This window comes from Haliotis asinina, chromosome 4 (genome assembly GCF_037392515.1).
Source record: "Haliotis asinina isolate JCU_RB_2024 chromosome 4, JCU_Hal_asi_v2, whole genome shotgun sequence".
Classification (NCBI taxonomy): Eukaryota; Metazoa; Mollusca; class Gastropoda; order Lepetellida; family Haliotidae; genus Haliotis; species Haliotis asinina.
This window is the reverse complement of record NC_090283.1, coordinates 11,328,101-11,347,143: the sequence shown is the minus strand read 5'-3', so window position 1 is coordinate 11,347,143 and position 19,043 is coordinate 11,328,101. Positions and strand designations below refer to the sequence as shown.

The following is a 19,043-nucleotide window of genomic DNA, read 5'->3' as shown; positions in this document are numbered from 1 at the left end:
ATATAACCAGCGTAGTAATTTAGCGTCCATTGTCCGCTGAATCTGCCTTCTAGCCCCATAGCCAGATTAGGATCAAATGTGGCCCTTTGTCTGCAGGGCTTACACCGCGAGACGCTTTGTCACCGTCATATCTGGGTCTATAACTCAATTCCCATGCCATTTTTTGCAGATGAAAACATTCTGACTATGCTTTTAGGAATACAGTAACAGGTTCACCTTGCTGATTTGCATACGCACTGATGATGCTTATTGTACAATTTACTACAGGTTCCAGGTTACAGTGGGCATGTCAATGAATGCAGAGACCATGTAATCTATTAAAATATATTTGGGTATATTTGATCTTTGGTATGGAAGAGAAGACGTATTCTGATGGTTCGTTACTGAGCGTTTCACGAATTATACGGATATCTTTTCTCCACTTGTATATGCCTTGTATGTAGGCATTGTCTTGTTGCATGCTTAATGTATTTGTTTTCATTGCTAACCACGGAAGAAATAATTTATATTTAAATGATATAGACTTTAGAGAAAAGGAAAGTACACAGTCTTTCTGATGTTGGCTATATAAGGCAACAAGATGTGGTTATTCAATGGTGATATGCGGATATCATACATGTAGTTTGGAATTTACGTTTGGGGAGTTTCGGCGAGTGGTTCTGATAACTTTCGTTGTTTGTGTGCATGTTGCGAAACCCAGCTTTCTAGGTTGTACGGTCCGGTGTATGAGTAAGCGAATATGGTATTAAACCGCTTTTAGCACTATCCCAGTAACATCACGGCGGGGGACATCAGAAAAATGTCACCCACTGTACCAGCACTGGGAATGGAACCCGGGTTTTCGGTGTGACGAGCGATTGATTTGACCACTAGACTACCCTGCCATCCCGTCTAGGTTATGGCTAGGTGTTTGTGTGCACACGAGTAAACCCACAGCGCCTTGAAAAATTCAACGTTCTTGAGAAGACTATCCGTGCCTTGAGATACTGTTAATTGCACAGTTCAGGCCCAAATTCCTTTTGAATGGGTGACAGAGTGGCTTGGGTTTGACGCCGCTTTGAACATTTAGTTATGTCGTGCCACCCGAACTGGTCTCTGAGAAAAACTTCCATGATCTCGAGTATGGTACAGGCAAACCTCGAATAGAGTTTCGAACCAACCCACGTCTAGGAAAACCCAGTGACTCATCTTTAACGTAACTATTATACAAGGATATGTATGTGAAAAAGTTTTTGCCTACGGTCTATCTTGACTTAAATAACCAAGGAAGACTTTTTCAACGCATCTCCCCTGCGAGGTACCGTCGTTTAAGTGCTAAAAACTCTGTTCCCAAACAGAGCGACTGGTTGTACTATTTCCATGATACCCCGCAACTGGCAATAGATGGCAATGACGCTGGTTTAGTGAAAGCTTAAGGGGGCTATGGGTTGGCAATGACGCTGGTTTAGTGAAAGCTTAAGGGGGCTATGGGTTGGCAATGGCGCTGGTTTAGTGAAAGCTTAAGGGGGCTATGGGTTGGCAATGGCGCTGGTTTAGTGAAAGCTTAAGGGGGCTATGGGTTGGCAATGGCGCTGGTTTAGTGAAAGCTTAAGGGGGCTATGGGTTGGCAATGGCGCTGGTTTAGTGAAAGCTTAAGGGGGCTATGGGTTGGCAATGGCGCTGGTTTAGTGAAAGCTTAAGGGGGCTATGGGTTGGCAATGGCGCTGGTTTAGTGAAAGCTTAAGGGGGCTATGGGTTGGCAATGGCGCTGGTTTAGTGAAAGCTTAAGGGGGCTATGGGTTGGCAATGGCGCTGGTTTAGTGAAAGCTTAAGGGGGCTATGGGTTGGCAATGGCGCTGGTTTAGTGAAAGCTTAAGGGGGCTATGGGTTGACAATGGCGCTGGTTTAGTGAAAGCTTAAGGGGGCTATGGGTTGGCAATGGCGCTGGTTTAGTGAAAGCTTAAGGGGGCTATGGGTTGGCAATGGCGCTGGTTTAGTGAAAGCTTAAGGGGGCTATGGGTTGGCAATGGCGCTGGTTTAGTGAAAGCTTAAGGGGGCTATGGGTTGGCAATGGCGCGCACCCCGCCGACAGAGGAGAAGATTAATATCTATAATGACCAGATGCCGGAGGTCACCGAGTGCATTAAGTAGGTTTTGGTGGGGAGCGTTGGTTGATTGATATGTAATGTCTGTGTAGCACAGATTCGGGAAGAGATGTATTTATAGGTAGCGTTCACGCTTGGCTCCACAGTGTCCCAGGGAGGGGCGAGTTGCGAAGGTGTAGGTACTTCAGGAGGGCTGGCCTGCCAAGGGGCATTACTTTCTCAATACCTGGTGAAAGGTGTGTCGACGTTGTATGAGACGTCGCCTTTGAATTCATTTGTTATTTTTTATGTCTTCTTCGCAAGTGGTGACGTGTAATATAATATACATGTTGACGTGTTGAATGAGAGTCTGTTTTCCAGAAACACGTGACTGTTAATAGATGCAAATGTTATACTGTATGCCTGCTTCTTGAAGCAGCTGTAGTAGTAGTAGCAGCAGCAGTAGAAGTGGCAGCTGTAGCAGCAGCAGCAGCAGCAGTAGTAGTAGCAGCAGCAGTAGAAGAAGTGGCAGCTGTAGTAGTAGTAGCAGCTGTAGTAGTAGCAGCAGCAGCAGTAGAAGAAGCAGCTGTACTAGTAGTAGTAGAAGCGGCGGCAGTAGTAGTAGTCGTAGTAGCAGTAGTGGTAGTAGTAGTAGTAGTAGTAGTAGTAGCAGCAGCAGCAGTAGTAGTAGTAGTATGACCTTTTAATTGTTCGACGGTTCTTGAACTTACATATTGCAGAAGTGCGGTGAGGTTGCCTTATGTTTCAAGAACCTTGTTCCATTCCCCATATGGATACTATATGACTTTGTGAAGACCATTTCTGGTGTCCCCACCGTGATATTGCTATTAATAGAAGCGGATATAGAAACTAAACTATAGAGAATAATTTGTTGGAGATATAAATAGTCCAACGCTGGCAGGGATTTCACTCACAAAACAACGTGGCAGCCATACTTGCTGAATATACGTACAGGAAATGAAATATCAAAGAATGTGTTCGTCATCTTCTGGAGAAATACTTGTCTCAACTACGGCATATTATGTCTGTAATATTTAAGCCAAGACCTGCTAGTGGTGCTTGAAATCCATGTGTTGAGTGATACATCCCCACTGGATATACGGAACCCCATTAGCATAACATCATTTTTCAGTATTTTCAGAATTCAAACTCATATCTTGATAGTGAAGTTAGCAAGTTGAAAATTAAACATCGTTATTTTAAGAATGCAAGTAATTACGTTACAGAAAATATGATACATTGAAATTTTGAGAAAATATATGAATTTAACAAATGAATACCTACGACATTATTTTGCTTTTGCGATGGCAATTGCTTCCAGAGAAGTCAAAATGGCACAGAATAATTTGTTGGCTCTGATGAGGTTCTGTAGAAATTCTTAAGAGTAGGCTCGAAGTGAGCGTTGGTCCTTGAGAAGAAACCTGACTTTGTTTATGAGGCAAAGGCATAACTGTTATATTGTTTATCGACAGACACGAGGTGCACTTTCAACGGTCGTAGTTATGCTGTTGGCGAGACGTGGCACCCGGTTCTTAGGCCCTTTGACCATGGAACTAGACCTTGCATTAACTGCACGTGCGAACAGGTGAGTAAATACAAACTGGCGACAAACACATTACCACGTGACCCGACAGACGACCACTCCGCCATCTTGGCGTCCAAAGTCTGCCTGGTGTTGGGGGCGTCTCAAAAGTTCTAACGTTTAATAGTGTAATAACTTTTTTTTCATTGATTAGTATCTTCTTGCGTCGATAGAATAATTCACCGACATTATCAGGCATTGGGATTCACGACACTCGGCATGCACAGATGTTCCACGGTGAAGGCATATAAGTATCTTCAAAGCTGTGAGATGTTCCACGACAATTCATGATTGTTTATGTCTTGACCAGAGTGTAGCAATAGTATTTGCGGTGGCATTTTGTTCCTAGAGCAGATAATATGTGAAGATTCCCCGCCTGGTCGGAGGTGGGGGGGGGGGGGGGGTTTACGATAGACGAACAAAAATGTTCGAGTTAAGGATGAACGAAAATTTAAAGACAAAATATTGAAATAAATGGAACTCTGACTATTCACGGACCATAGCAAAAATATGTGTAAGCAGGGACCATATACCGATCGGTATATGGTCCCTGGTGTAAGTCGCTTGATTTATTGCCATAAAGTTGCTGATGAACCTTGGATTATAATTTCACAAAATCCCTTTCAAACGCACCTTCGCTTATCAATGGTTTATTATCGAACAAATGTCCCGAACACTTCCAAAAGCGACAAAACGAATTATTCGTCTCCTGTGCAGAGACAGCCATTGAAGCAAGGATGACCCTTCGAGTCTCTAATGAAGACCCTTTTTAAGCCGACCCCCTTGGCTTATTATTTGTAATAGTCGGGCTAATAGAATATGTGTGATAAAAATTAAAGTTATTTTCACATGACAAAAGCGAAAGTAAACAGTCTTTTTTGTTTTCTTCATACCTTATTTTTTTCATTGGCCGGTCCAAAACAAGACGTTTGTCTGACCCATGGAGTATAAGCGGGAATACCACAGCGGCTTCCTTTCATGTTGACTGTCCTGTCAGACTTGTTAGCTCTTCAAGAAAAACTGATTTATTCTCAACCTCTGACATCACATTAACATAAAAGATCGTACATATTTATGATGTTTTGATTCATATTTATGTGCAGGATGTGTTATTGTTCTCCTAATGAATAATTGACCCGTTTTTGATGCATGAAGCACTTTTGTCATTTTTATCTTAAGTGGGGGTGGATTGGGTGGGTGGTGTTGATTGAGAATCAGAACATGACCTTGGAAAAAAAGGGGGAGGGGGTTGCAACGTAAAGCTCACGTAGACGTGCACGCACGCACCCACACACACGCACACAAACACACACAAACAACACACACACACACACACACACACACACACACACACACACACACACACACACACAAGTTAAAATGCCACAGCAATTCTGTATCCTATACAAATTGCCGGCGTATTTATATGCATTTCTTCACACGATGAATTCGACCTACTCGAAACCTACAGCTGGGCGTTACCCAGTTTCGTCAGATCAAAACGATAGTAAACTGACCTCTACACACTTTTTTTTGTCAGTAATACTCGATGCAACGACAACACTTGACTCCATTAATCAATTTCTTTCGGCACGGGTTATTTGAAGGGGTGACAAAACACGGATAACATCTTAGCGATATCGGATTACACACCTTTGCACGACCTGCGTCACCTCTGGACGCCATTTATTGAAATGATGAGTTATTGGGTGGTGTTTATCGGTTAGTGTGGCTGGCCATCATGGGAGATTTATAGGAAATGCCAGGTATAATCCAGATCGGTCGGAAGTTAGACGGACTTTCAATCAGAATTCATCAGTATTGATAACAAAGAACGTTGTGGTTTCAAATTTATTTTTTTCACGTTTTTGTGATGACAGATTTGCGCCATTCACTTTGACATTGTTAGCAAAGAGAACTCGCAACTGGCCAGAGTTACGGGTTGTTTGAAGAATGAGCTTATTTGGTATAACTTACAGGCTGAAGAAAGCCCACACCCATGCTTGATCATGGCTAGAATATCATGATTCGATGGCGCTGTATATGACACCGGTTTAGTGAATAATATCAGAGAGTACTTCATAGCAGGTGTAGTGCCTCATAGCAGGTGTAGTACCTCATCACATGTGTTGTCTCATACCTGGTGTAGTACTTTAAAGCAGGTGTAGTACCTCATGGCAGGTGTAGTACCTCATGGCAGGTGTAGTATCTCATGGCAGGTGTAGTACCTCATAGCTGCTGTAGTACCTCATGACAGGTGTAGCACCTCATAGCTGGTGTAGTACCTCGTCACAGGCGTTGTACCTCATAGCAGGTGTAGTACCTCATACCTGGTGTAGTACTTCAAAGCAGGTGTAGTACCTCATGGCTGGTGTAGTACCTCGTACCTGGTGCAGTACCTCGTACCTGGTGCAGTACCTCGTACCTGGTGCAGTACCTCATCGCAGGTGTAGTACCTTATCGCAGGTGTAGTACCTTATCGCTGGTGTAGTACCTCATAGGAGGTATAGTAACTCAGCAGGTGTAGTACCTCATAGCTGGTGTAGTACCTTATCGCAGGTGTAGTACCTCAGAGCTGGTGTAATACCTTATCGCAGGTGTAGTACCTCATAGCTGGTGTAGTACCCTTGGCAGGTGTAGTACCTCATAGCTGGTGTAGTACCTTATCGCAGGTGTAGTACCTCATAGCTGGTGTAGTACCTTATCGCAGGTGTAGTACCTCATAGCTGGTGTAGTACCTTATGGCAGGTGTAGTACCTCATAGCTGGTGTAGTACCTTATCGCAGGTGTAGTACCTCATAGCTGGTGTAGTACCTTATCGCAGGTGTAGTACCTCATAGCTGGTGTAGTACCTTATGGCAGGTGTAGTACCTCATAGCTGGTGTAGTACCCTTGGCAGGTGTAGTACCTCATAGCTGGTGTAGTACCTTATCGCAGGTGAAGTACCTCATAGCTGGTGTAGTGCCTCATGGCAGGTGTAGTACCTCATAGCTGGTGTAAAACCTCATAGAAGGTGTTGTACCTCATAGCAGGTGTAGTGCCTCATGGCAGGTGTAGTGCCTCATAGCAGGTGTAGTGCCTCATGGCTGGTGTAAAACCTCATAGAAGGTGTTGTACCTCATAGCAGGTGTAGTGCCTCATGGCAGGTGTAGTGCCTCATGGCAGGTGGACATGGCTCCTCAACGAGCATGGACGTCGCCAAATAACACCACAGTGATGTGTGAATTTTTACTTTACTTTGGTTTTGCCAGACAAAAAAAATCCACTGAAACAACTTCTTTGAGTTTGACAACTTCATTTTTCAGGACGTTTATGCAAGGATAAACATGGCGTCGGATTTTGCTTTTTTTAAGGCACGGTGAACCAAACAAGTTAGGGATCAAGAATACTTGTACAATAGTTTTTGTGAGGTCACAATTTTATAAAATATAACCCCGAAACATCCGTATATATGGTTTATTCATACCCGTATATTCAGTATAAATAGCCACCATATATCTGGAATATTGCTGAATGAGGTGTATGCCTAAACGCACTGAAACAAATACTTAACAGTTTGAATTATAATTATACATGTACTTGAAAAGCAGTTTGAAAGGCTCTAGAATTGCATTAAAGTGTTGAAATTCAGTAAAAAAACGTGTAGGGGAGAAAACCAGTAAATGCTCCAACAATGGATGAACCACTAGAAGTTTTATGTACGTTCTTATATGTAGGAATGCAAATATTTATGTTGGAAGAAAATGAAAATGCGATATTGTGCTATTTCAACCAAAAACCGAAAAAAATAATTATATTGTAATATTATATTTTAATGATCTTTGTTGTTTATCTCTTGTGGTGAAATAAAATCTTATTTCATCTTTTATCTTTACAGACGGGTAAAACAAACTGCGTGACGGAGGAATGTCCACGCCCAAAATGTAAAACACCGATTATTGTCCCCGGGAAATGTTGCCCCACGTGCCAAGGTACGTCACGTGACCAAAGCCCTGACGCTGTATAATGCAATTTCCTTAAAACGACCCGCCTCTGTTTCATTCGACCTTGAATGTAGAACGTTGTTTTGGAAGGCAAGAAGACTTTGTGTCAGTCGCTGTCATTGATCAGAAATTGAATGAGGTGATAGCTTATCTCGATTAGAGGCATGAAGTATACACCATTGGCCCCGACTGCGAACCTGATAATATCGTATGTTTTATATTAAGTATATTTGGAATGCGTGAGCAGTGAGCATGGTTGTGTCGTGAAATCGTGGTCTACTATGCGAAATATATTTATTTAACTATACCCCGCACTATTTGTGATGCCGTAGTCTATCTCAATCCATGACAATATGTCGTAAAAATGTTAGCAATACGCTTTGAGTGGCCTATGCAGCGTCTAAAATTCGATGGGTGATTCACGTCCTTTTGGAACGCATGCGCATTGAAACCAGTCACTGCTGCTGTTTGTCATTGTCACCCGAGGTCAGGTGTTCGACGCTCACTGTTGGTTTGCTTGACCCAGATCCAAACGCACGTTTTCGAATGCGGCCATTTTTGTCATTGTACTCAGATGCTAGGTGTTCGATTCGCATTAATGGTTTGCTTGCTCCCGATCAATCGCACTTCACAGTCTACAGCCACGTGTGTTACTATATCCGAATGCTGGGTGTTCGATGCTTATAGATGGTTTGTTCGCTTCAGACACAAATGCACTCAAGTGGCTATACAGTACATTCCGCTAGTTGATATTTAGGTTTAGTTTAAATTTCATGTAACTGGCTTATTGACCAGATGATGTTCAATGTTGATATTTGACCACTGCTTTATTCAGCTTAATGGTGTTACAGCACACGTGATTAATTGTTGTCATTACTTGATTAAAGTTTATATATACATTCTAGTGAATGCGCTGCCAATTTTAAAGTGTTGTCTTAGTGCAAAATTTGTTTTTTTCATTTTCAGTCGTTATCTTCTGCAAATTGTCTTGTAACTAAACCCATTAACAAAGGTAACGCAACACAGTGTTTGAATGCAGATGTAATTAACAATAATTATTAATTCAGCGCCAACTTATTCAATTTCTAAAGAGGAATCTCAGAAGTATGAAGCTCTTAGTGTGTCCAAAATTCGTTTCCAATTTTGGAGATATCATCAAAATACAGCAAATGCTTTGATCTGAAAAAGGCGAAAAGGAATGTCAATCAGACTAAAGTCATGAATGTCATAAATTATGAAATACTTCTGTGTTTCTCACCGCTTTCTTATGTTTCTTATGTTGCTTTTGTTTGCCTTATGCCTTTTCATGTGTGAAAAGGGGACACTGTTCTATTTAGACCCATTTGACAACATTCCTCCTACAGTCCAGACGAGTGACGGAAGTGGGAAGGACATGGACAAACCCGGATGTAACTTTTATGGAGAAGTCTATGAAGATGGAACAATGTTTCCATCCAACCGAACTGGCCTCAAGCCCACGAGGAATGATCAGTGTGTCATGTGCTTCTGTCAGGTGGGTGCACATGTCACGTGACATTTGGCCAACTTATGCGCTTTCCGCGAAGCATCACAGACACAGCCCTGTTGTGAAAAGCGATGATAATTCCAATAAATAATCTCCAGGAAATTAGTGGTTAATGGATAATGTTTCTCTCAATGGTTCATGGTTAATGTTACTTTAGTCTAAACGCCGACGTTAACATACATAGTGTTCTTCTATTCTATTGCGAATGAATTTCTTTACAATAATCGATGCTAAGTACAGAGTTGCGTCGCCTTGGAAACCGATGACCGTGGGTTCGAATCCCGGACGTTTCCAGGTTTGACCACGCTATAGCCACGCTAGTGAAACATGCATCACCTGAAGCTTTCTTCCCCGATTAAGCTGACATGTCGTTGCATAGATGGAATAGTATTCTGAGCGGCTTTATACTCAACTCGTTTTCATTACTTTATACAAGTCGTGACGCTAAGTTTCCCCATGAGATGATGTTAAATATACTCGGGAAGGAAACTTGTTTCAGTACTTTTTTGCGTTAGGAAGTGTCATCGTACACAAAAAAATTACTTCGACTCTTTCAGACAGCCCAGGTCCTCTGTCATCTTAAAACGTGTGAAAAAAAAGAAAGCTGTAAAAAATACATCAATGTTTCCGATGACTGCTGCCCTCACTGTGAAGGTAAGTTGGCGACCGTGTCACTTCCGGTACAACGTTCTGTTGAGACAAATGATTGCCATTATTTCAAGCACTGAGCTACAATTTCTCCCGCTTCAAATAGACGAACCATAAATGATACACCATTTTTTCTTTTTCTTTTTTTTTTTCTTTTTTTTTTTTGATACAAGCCAAAAGCATAAAGTAAGAAAACGATTTGTGACCAAAGTGGTCTAATGTCTAATTCTGCTTTGTTCCTGTCAATAAGATTAGGCCCTGCGCTGTCACAATGCACATAATGACATTAATTTAAAACCCCTTTCAGTTGTTTCATCAGATCGAACGTGTGTCAACAAAACAATTTTAGTTAAGAGCCAACATGGGACCGACCATTTAAAGATTTACTATTAATCGTGTGATGGATGAGAAGGTGTGTGGATTTTTTTATGAGAAAACAAGTTTAATGTTTCTCTAAACACACTTCATAGCTATCCACCCACCCCATTCCCCAAGTTTCCATCCCTACTACCACTACTACTGAAATGGACCGTCCCTAATTTGAAGCGGCAGAGAAACATCAGCTACTTGATAGTAACCTTAAAGCAAAGCGAAAGTAAACCGTTGCTTCATATTTGACACTTTACATTTTCTTTCAATTTTTACATATAATAATTTCAAAAAGTAATATTAAATTTAAATCATAATTTAGTTTTCACTAACTATTTAGAGTAATATCAATAGTCTCGGAGGATGAGTAGTTCTAAAAATAACTCTCTTAAAAGGGAGACCACTCTAGTAGCGATTTCTTTGCTCTTCCCTTACAGAAGAGGACGATTACGAAGATTATGTAAACAAAATTCTTTCAGGTGAGCGACCAGACAATGTCTCCGATTCTGGTAAGACGGCTATTTGGGCAATATTTTGTAGACTAACACTTCTTTGGAACCATGTTCTTGTGTTATGCTGTATTTTCACGATCATCCATACCGTTACCATTCACTGGCTTCGGGGATGGAAACGACGTGTTTTGGATGGGGCTGTCTTCTTATCTATTGTGCATTACGACATATTTCGGCCACTTCAGTCATTCCTGAAATTACATATACCCACCACTGCTTGGAGTATATATTCAAACCTACACAAAGGATGTACGTTGTCTTTCTGAAAAGTGTACATCACTTAAAGTTCAAAGCTCTTCCAATTTTACAACAGCATTCGCTTAAGAACTTGGCATCCCCCTGAAGTGAACACGACTGTGAAACTAATATTAACTCTGCAAATGATTTTCTTGGGGTTGTGTCGTCCCAAAAGTAAAACTATCATTAGCTTGAAGCGGCTCTACAATCATCTATCATTGGGTTAAATATTTGAGTAGTCGGCCTTCTGCTCAAAACGAAGCATACCGACCCCTTGACTCATTTAGCTTCCTGTAGGTTGTCAGGGAAGTATTCCAGTCGTGTTCAGCTGGACATCCTCGTTTATCCAGTCTATTCTATCTCCATTTTAGTACTGTTAATTCACTGTGCCCCTTCGCCATTGTAGCTTCCTTCAGATGACGTCACTCTTACATCGTCTCAGTAAGCTCGCACAGAATTTCTCTCGCTCACAGGTGTGATTTGAGCTGAGGGCAACTGTTAACGCCCTTTATTTCAACTCGGTCTCAAAACGAAGCTATTATGGCGTATAGCAGCATAGCATTATTCCCAGTGATAACGAGGATGTGTATGCACAACCCCCACATTCTGAAATGTCTCTAAGTAAATCTCCTTTGGGTTAATTATTTCATCATCTTCTGCAATGAACTCATTAAACCCACTTTAAGGTTGTGTAACTCAAATCGTGTTCCCCCATCGTTGTGGATGCTTGAAATGTGTATAGATATCTGTGGGAAACAACTGCTTGGTTACACAACCTTTCTTAGACCTCTGTGTAACATTTTATCCTACTAATTTGACACTAATTTCCCATTCTGTATCTATCATTACATTGTTACATTTTACAAGCATTTAGTCATGGTTTTCATTTTAGGTCTCTCTAGACGAAATTATTTAAAGGACTTAACATACACTAAAATCCTTTTCTCATGCTTTTGACGATACTATCTTCAAGACAACTCTACAGGATGACGTGTGTAATTGTATATATTGGTCGCAAGCTGAGACATTGCTGAAAGCAGATTCACCCAAAAGTGACTTGTGGTTGAGATAAAATTATCTCTAGTAGGATATAATTCTACTACAATATCACGGCGGGGGACACCACAAATGGTTTTCACACATTGTACCCATGTGACGAGCGAAAGCCTTAACCCCTAGGCTACGGCACCACCCAAATTGCATCACAATTCTGTGTAGACCATTGTAATGACGTGTTAGTCTGACGTCACAATCGAATGACATCATTTAATACTGAATCTGCTTCTTAGTATTCTTTACACTTAAGACAATGGTGATGATTATGTGGGGTGATAAACGGAATCCCATGATTGTATTTCTAGATATGATATACGTCACTACGAGTCGATAAACTGTCGAAACCCCGCTGCTTAATGTGTCTACATTACGTACAGCCTAGGGTTCATTACAAAAGCGTCCTCACTATCTGTTCAGGTGATGACCCCTTTGTCATGTTACAGTGTGGCCGAGCATCCGTTTTACTGATAGGAAATAATTTACGCCTAAGAATAATCGTATATTTACATTTATGTTTCAACGTGTTTTTAAAGACATCATTCGTCTGTACTGACGGTTGCCCTCTATGGAAATGAGAAATTTCCTGAATGGCTGATTCATTTTTTTTTTTATTCGAGATGCCTGAAAGGTAGAAACGCTTCATTAATCCGAATGTGTGTATTGAAGTCAGGTGCAACTATGCATTTTAGAAACTAACAGCCCTGAGATGCTCCTTTTTAGATTGTTCTGCTGGAAAGACGAACGGCAAGACGTGGCATCCATTGATTGGAACGTATGGCCCCGACAAGTGTGTACTCTGTAAGTGTAAGGTAAGTGTTGCTTTTTGTAGAGCCTTCTACAACAGTTGCTGCAGGCCATTTTCATAGCGACAGTTACAGCAATCATATTTTCTGAAGTATACAACGTCCAAATTACAATTTTAAAACTTGAAATGGCTACAGTACACCTTGAAAGAAATCCACCACCATGCTGAATGCCAAGGTTCAGAACAGTGAAGTTGTTCAATAAGGCGGGAAGTAGAATACACTCACCACTCCCCTCTTCCGTCGGCGTTATTTTAGAAATCAAATGTGAAACGTAGATAATGGTGATGGTACGTAATGTACCCGTAATAGGTACAGTCCATTACAGTATTAAGCGCCTAATAAAGTCGGTAAAAGTTAGGACTTGAAAGTGTACAATCGCCGATTACATGTAATTACGTTTTACTGTCAACAGGAATATACTCTTAACATGGGGAGAACGCACAATGTTTTAGAATATCTTATGACAGCATATTTTTTTTAAATATGGAAACGTTACAGACTAACTGGTCACGTTTCTCAACCTTCAATCGACCAAGGGTCACACTGATTACGAACGTCCGAGACCAGTATCCTGTATGTGTCGGCAGCTAGGGATAGGGTGCTAGTTGAATTCTGTCGAACTTCACTCATTAACACCGACGTTTATCAAAATCATTATACAATCCCGTGAAGATAGAGTAACTTGAATGCACATTTTCTAAAACGTGTGTTTTCCCCATGTTAATAATACTGTGCTTAGAGTGAAGACACTCTGTCTAATGGCAGAAGGTATAGACACCAGCTTGAAGAAGTAGACCTATCTCAAGTACAGTATGTTCACGCAGTGGCGACCTAGTCAGATTGTATACATTGCTGATCAAAACTAAGTTCCCTAGAGAGCGAGAAGGCCTACATAGGTGTTCGCGATCCGGTCGAAAGACGATCACGACTAAGGGGAACATTATTCTGAATAGTAGTATACTGTATTCCGGGTGTAATAAACAGCCTTCGCCACTATTCATGGCAAATTGCTGATGCGATTGAAAATAGTAACTGACCCAAACTACAAAGTATACTTGGTTAAACACGCACCCGAAACAAGTAGTTCGAGACAAAAGAGGTTTATTATTGAATCCAAGGTGCAATCTTGCAGTGGCCCTCATAGTGAGTGTTGCTGCGACAGCTCGATTTCTATGTATTGGGTGGCACTGCTCTCGCTTGTTCTAGGAGGGGAATGTCAGTTGCAAGCGGAAGAAGTGTGTCCCAGACAACAAACTGCCATGCTCCTCGCCAGTTCAGAAGGAAGGGGAATGCTGCAAATCCTGCCCAAAACGATCACGAGTCACAGACAGAAGCAGGAACTGCAAGAGGCGGAAGGGAAAGGATGGTGGGTTGTCGTAGAGCTCTAGATCTAGATCGAGTTTAATAAAGGCTAAACAAAAGCTGTTGACGGTAAACCACCAACTAACGTTTCACGTTTCGGTATCATTTGGCGGTTTCCGTTTATATTTGACTGGTTTGTTATTTAACGCCGCACTCATCAATATTCCTGCTGTATGGTGGAGGTGTGTACATAATCGGGTCTGGGTCAGATAATACAGTGATCAGCCGCATGAGCATCGATCAGTGTGGGATATGATGACATGTGTCAACCAAGCGAACAAGTCTGACCACCCGATCCCGTTAGTTTTTTATTTGGGCAAACATGGTTTGTTGAAAATCAGTTTTAACCCAGATCCTCACAGGTCATCCGACAGTTGGAGATAGCGTAGAGACCTCCGATTGATCAATTAAAATGTATTCATTTTTGTCACAGACTTCATGGGCAGAGGGTATTCAGCGCTATGTTTCAGCTCTCTTCTGACAGTTTCATAGTCACTCACACCAATTTTTCTATTTTGCAGGCAAGCGACGGAGGCGGCGTTGTAATAAAAAGGGTGGCAGAAAACGCAAGAAGCACAAACAGTCGACACCTTCCACAACAACTACGGTCGTATCTACGTCACTTCCGCCCTCAACGCCACCACCATCTTTGTTCTCCACAATGTGCCTTCCAAAACGAGGCGACAGATACGTTTATCAGATCGAAGAGAAACATTCAATAACGTTAATGTTTGATGTTCCGACAGGGAGCTCAGTAGAAGTCCTGAAGTGGACCGTCAGAAAAGGTAACTTTTTAATTTAAGTATATAACATGAAAAATAGAAATACGGGACCTCGTGTACATATAATTGAAAAGAGCATTAAAGAAGAGCCTAAATCAAACCACAGGGCAAAAGAGGGTATATACTTGAAATAAACATTGCACTTCTATAACATGGTTGTCGTAAACAAGAGCCCACTAAAATGATCGGGTGGTCAGGCTCGCTAACTTGGTTGACACATGTCATTGTATCCCAGTTGTGTAGATTGATGCTCATGATGTCAATCACTGGATTGTCTTGTCTAGGTTCGATCATACACTGGCTTCCAACATATGGAGACTCTGGGAAATGGCATTAACCAGGAAACAAGATGTTACATGTTATCAAATACACCCAGGAAAGTCGTTATACACACGTTTTCCTGTCTTTTTAACATCCACATGCACTTAAGAAGGTCGTTACGCTAATGCTATATCGTATACACACTAAGGTTATTACTTCCTTAACGTATGCAATAACACAATGACCAGCGTTGACAAGTAACGCTAGTTTTCTCGTATATCATAGCAGATCCTGAACCACGTTTTACAAAGACATCGAAGGGCATAGATTCTGTGATTGACTCATTCTTGATATGGCTTTGAGAGAGGTGAGCCCCTACACGCTGATTCACTCGTGGTGTTACATTTTACGGTTTTCTTGCTTCCAGGGAGAGTGTCGGAGATGGTGACAGACAGCAGACCTGCAGCACCGGTTCGTGCCACGATAGCCGAATCCCAGGTGCTTGGGGCCACAAACAAGAGTAAGTGTTGAAAACGTAGCTTGTGTCCTAATGATGTCCCTTTCATGTGGTACGGCTTAGTGGTCCAGAATGTAAGTTATCGTAGATACAACCTTTATAAATTACGGCCCTAATGGGCTTCCGTAGGTACCTCTCTGTCATCTTGAGGGACATTATTTTCCTTTCCGACATACCCGATCTGTAATGCAAAGACCCACAGTGAAACAAGTTTACCTTTTCCACGGTTCGTAATTGTGAAGACAAAGTATGAATTTCCATCTGTTTAAGTCAGACGGAGTGTATACATTACTGAAAGGAAGACATTATCGATATATCATTGGAGGGTATAGGACGTTAAAGCAGAAAATAAGAACATATAAAATGCCGAGCTATAACAGGTATACACCTACAATAGGGAGTTACCAAAGCATTATAAACATTAGCTTGCCATAACAACCGACTTACTGGAACGTGTCTTCAGGCGCGTTTATCATGGTATCTCAGGTACGTAGGTATTCACAGTACAAGGTCATACAGCTTGTATATTGTTAAGTTCGGATTAAACAACAAAAACCATTTCAAAGACAATCAACGATGCAGTTTCATTACTTTTAAGTATGTACAACTAGTATTGTCAATGTGGTATCTGTTCACAGGAAACTTCAAGAAGTTCAAGCGGAAGTTGCGCAAGAAGATGCAACGCTGCGCGCCATCATGTCGGCGGAAAGTTATCACGAGTTGTTTGAAGAGACTGAAAGCCAAAAGTGCAAAATTTGGAAAGCAGTGTGATAAAAACTGAGAAGAGTTGAGTGCTCAAGCGACTTTAATCCATGAAATGACATTGGTCTGGTGACAGGAAGGATTTACATATCAGTCACGTGACTGGCAGACATTTTGCTTCGTTCGACAGGAAGTGGTAACAACTTGGCAGGAATGGCCCCCACCTGTGTGGATATTGAGTTCTGTTACATTGTCGCGTGACCGAAAGTGAGGTCAGGTTGTGATGTCAGTTTGTGTTTTCATGTGTCGTGATTGGACAAGTGGAACCAATCATTTTCAGGGCGATTGTCAGACAAAACCCCAGGGGTGCAGACTCGAATCGTATCGCTTTAACCGAAAATAAAAGTTTTAGATGTAGCCGCCATGTCTTTAAAAGACGCCTACAGCCTGTAGTGGCTTATGCACTTCATGCTCGTGCATCTATCAAAGTGCTTATACTTTTTGTATATATAGACGGTGTATAATATATATTTTGTAGGTGTATATGTCTCGCGGAATGGATGTGTAAAAATTCGTATTGAGATATATGATCTATTTATATGAATCCGTTACAGCTATTTTGTGAATATTTTTGTTTATACTAGAGTGTGCAGTTGATAAGCATATGCTTACTGTCGAGGTGACATATCTCAAATTGTGCCAGCCGTATATCTAGGACATAGGCGGAGATAATCAATCCGGAGTAGCCTAGTATCGAGTGTATAGGCAAGACATACTGTTGAGTGATTCAATGTGATCGGTTAAATTGTTTAGGATTCAAATTTTCTGAACGTCCAAATCAGATTTTCAAAATGGACGGTTCTCCAAATAGGTGGATGGTTGTCGTTGTAGAGGGAAGTCAGTGTACAATACCGAGTATGAATAGAAGTATACTTTTCATGTATCCTTTTCTTCATTAAAAAATTGGGTTGCTAAAATTCACATAAAATATCAAATTCAAGGCGGAACTAAAATTGATACTTATTATATAACAGCATTTAAGTCCGTGACATTAGATTGGCCAATCGAGCAATGTAAAGCAAATGCATATGCTAAAGCTAAAAATCTAGGCCACACCCACAAACGGACCATCCGTTTCTGACTCAAAATAGAATGGGCGGGGCGCGTGCTGTATTATTGCACTGGTCGATGTCCCAGATTTCGGACTATTGTTTAATATTATTGTTGATATATTGTATGAGGAATGGGAATATGCGTTTTTGAAATTGTAAACGTGTAAAACGGAGTGCACACGATGCACATGCGTGTTTTACAGCATAGACGGAAACATACAATGGCATTTGTTTTGAAGAGCTCTGAATCAAAACTAAATATTCAGCCGATAAAGCACATTACGTGTTTTATTAGTTGTGTTGCTCGTTACGGGAAAGTAATAGCGCATGCAAACATCTTGTAATTTATGTGATTGGTTGTATGTATTATATTTGAAAGTGTTACCTAATTTCGTCCGGTACTGTACTGAGACCAGCCTCTATGACTGCAACTACATAGTGAGGCCTCAGCACTAACTGTAGGCACGTGTAGTGTTTCGTTGTCATTGTTTTCATAAATGTAATAAACTTTCTAAAACAATCAAACAGTGCATTATTTAATATACTTTTGTAATGAAACCTGTTGTGACTATGGAAAGAGGTGAAGTAGCCTTATGGTTAAAGCGTCTGTACGTCACACTGAAGGCCCGGGTTCGATTCTCCACCTGGGAATGTGAGTAGTGAACAGCGTCTCTCTGGGGTCTTTTTCAAGATGGCGGCACGTCCGGTCACGTGACCCGCATGGTGACGTCATTCGATTGTTCTCGGATGACGTCATGAGTTGGTGTGTACGGGGGTGTGACGTCATGCGATTGTTCTAGGATGACGTCATGAGTTGGTGTGTACGGGGGTGTGACGTGGTCGTTAGCAACGGGGGTGTTGCTAAGCAACGGTGGTTTGTGCACGATCTCGCGTGATCTCGCGTGATCTCGCGAGAAGGAAACGTGTTTCAAGATGGCGGCAGACGGACGGCACGGGACGGGACGAGGGAAGGGAAGGGAAGGGAAGGAGAGGGGGAGGAGGGAAGAGTGAGTGGAACGACGGCGACGGCGATGGGATGGGATGCATCGTGTTTCAAGCAGTCTTTAGGGAGCATGTGGGTGGCCCTGAAAAGGGCCGTTGATATTATTTTGGGGTTGGTTTATGACTGTGGTCCACTGCTGCTGTCGCTGGAGACGTCATCGTCCATGGGTTCAACAAACTCCAAGATGCGTTGGATGAGAGTGTACATGGTGTCCATGCGTTCTTGAACGAGGGTGATCTTGTCGTGGAGACGAGTCAGTAGGCGATTGTCTTCCTGTTTACTCACTTTCTTCGGCGGTTCACTCGACCGGTTGGTGGGAGCCGAACGTTTCGAGGTCTTGTTAGGACAGTTCATGCTCTTGTGCTCTTCATGGCCACAGTGACGACAGGGATGTGGACAGTCGTAACTGCGATGACCTTCGTTTTTACCACAGTTGTAACACGTGTCGTTATCGTGTTTGTTGGTACTGCCGTTGTTGGTCTTCTTTGGACATATGTAATGG

The 19,043-nt window shown here is 41.8% G+C and overlaps 1 protein-coding gene across 4 annotated transcripts in view; it reads left to right on the top strand.

Moving 5' to 3' along the window:
- The window catches only part of LOC137282268 (chordin-like protein 2), a 29,254-nt gene extending 11,199 nt beyond the window's left edge, over positions 1 to 18,055 (top strand). The window contains exons 3-12 of one of the 4 annotated variants that reach the window (XM_067814001.1): positions 3,557 to 3,669; positions 7,544 to 7,637; positions 8,987 to 9,162; positions 9,732 to 9,828; positions 10,671 to 10,700; positions 12,717 to 12,805; positions 14,009 to 14,168; positions 14,686 to 14,949; positions 15,635 to 15,727; positions 16,363 to 18,055. In XM_067814001.1, coding sequence (XP_067670102.1) covers positions 3,557 to 3,669; positions 7,544 to 7,637; positions 8,987 to 9,162; positions 9,732 to 9,828; positions 10,671 to 10,700; positions 12,717 to 12,805; positions 14,009 to 14,168; positions 14,686 to 14,949; positions 15,635 to 15,727; positions 16,363 to 16,505 — 1,259 coding nt within the window. In that variant the 3' untranslated portion in view covers positions 16,506 to 18,055. Of the gene's footprint in view, positions 1 to 3,556; positions 3,670 to 7,543; positions 7,638 to 8,986; positions 9,163 to 9,731; positions 9,829 to 10,628; positions 10,701 to 12,716; positions 12,806 to 14,008; positions 14,169 to 14,685; positions 14,950 to 15,634; positions 15,728 to 16,362 lie in introns of all 4 variants that reach the window. The other 3 variants (XM_067813999.1, XM_067814000.1, XM_067813998.1) reach the window with 3 other exon arrangements.
- The last annotated feature ends 988 nt before the right edge of the window (positions 18,056 to 19,043 follow it).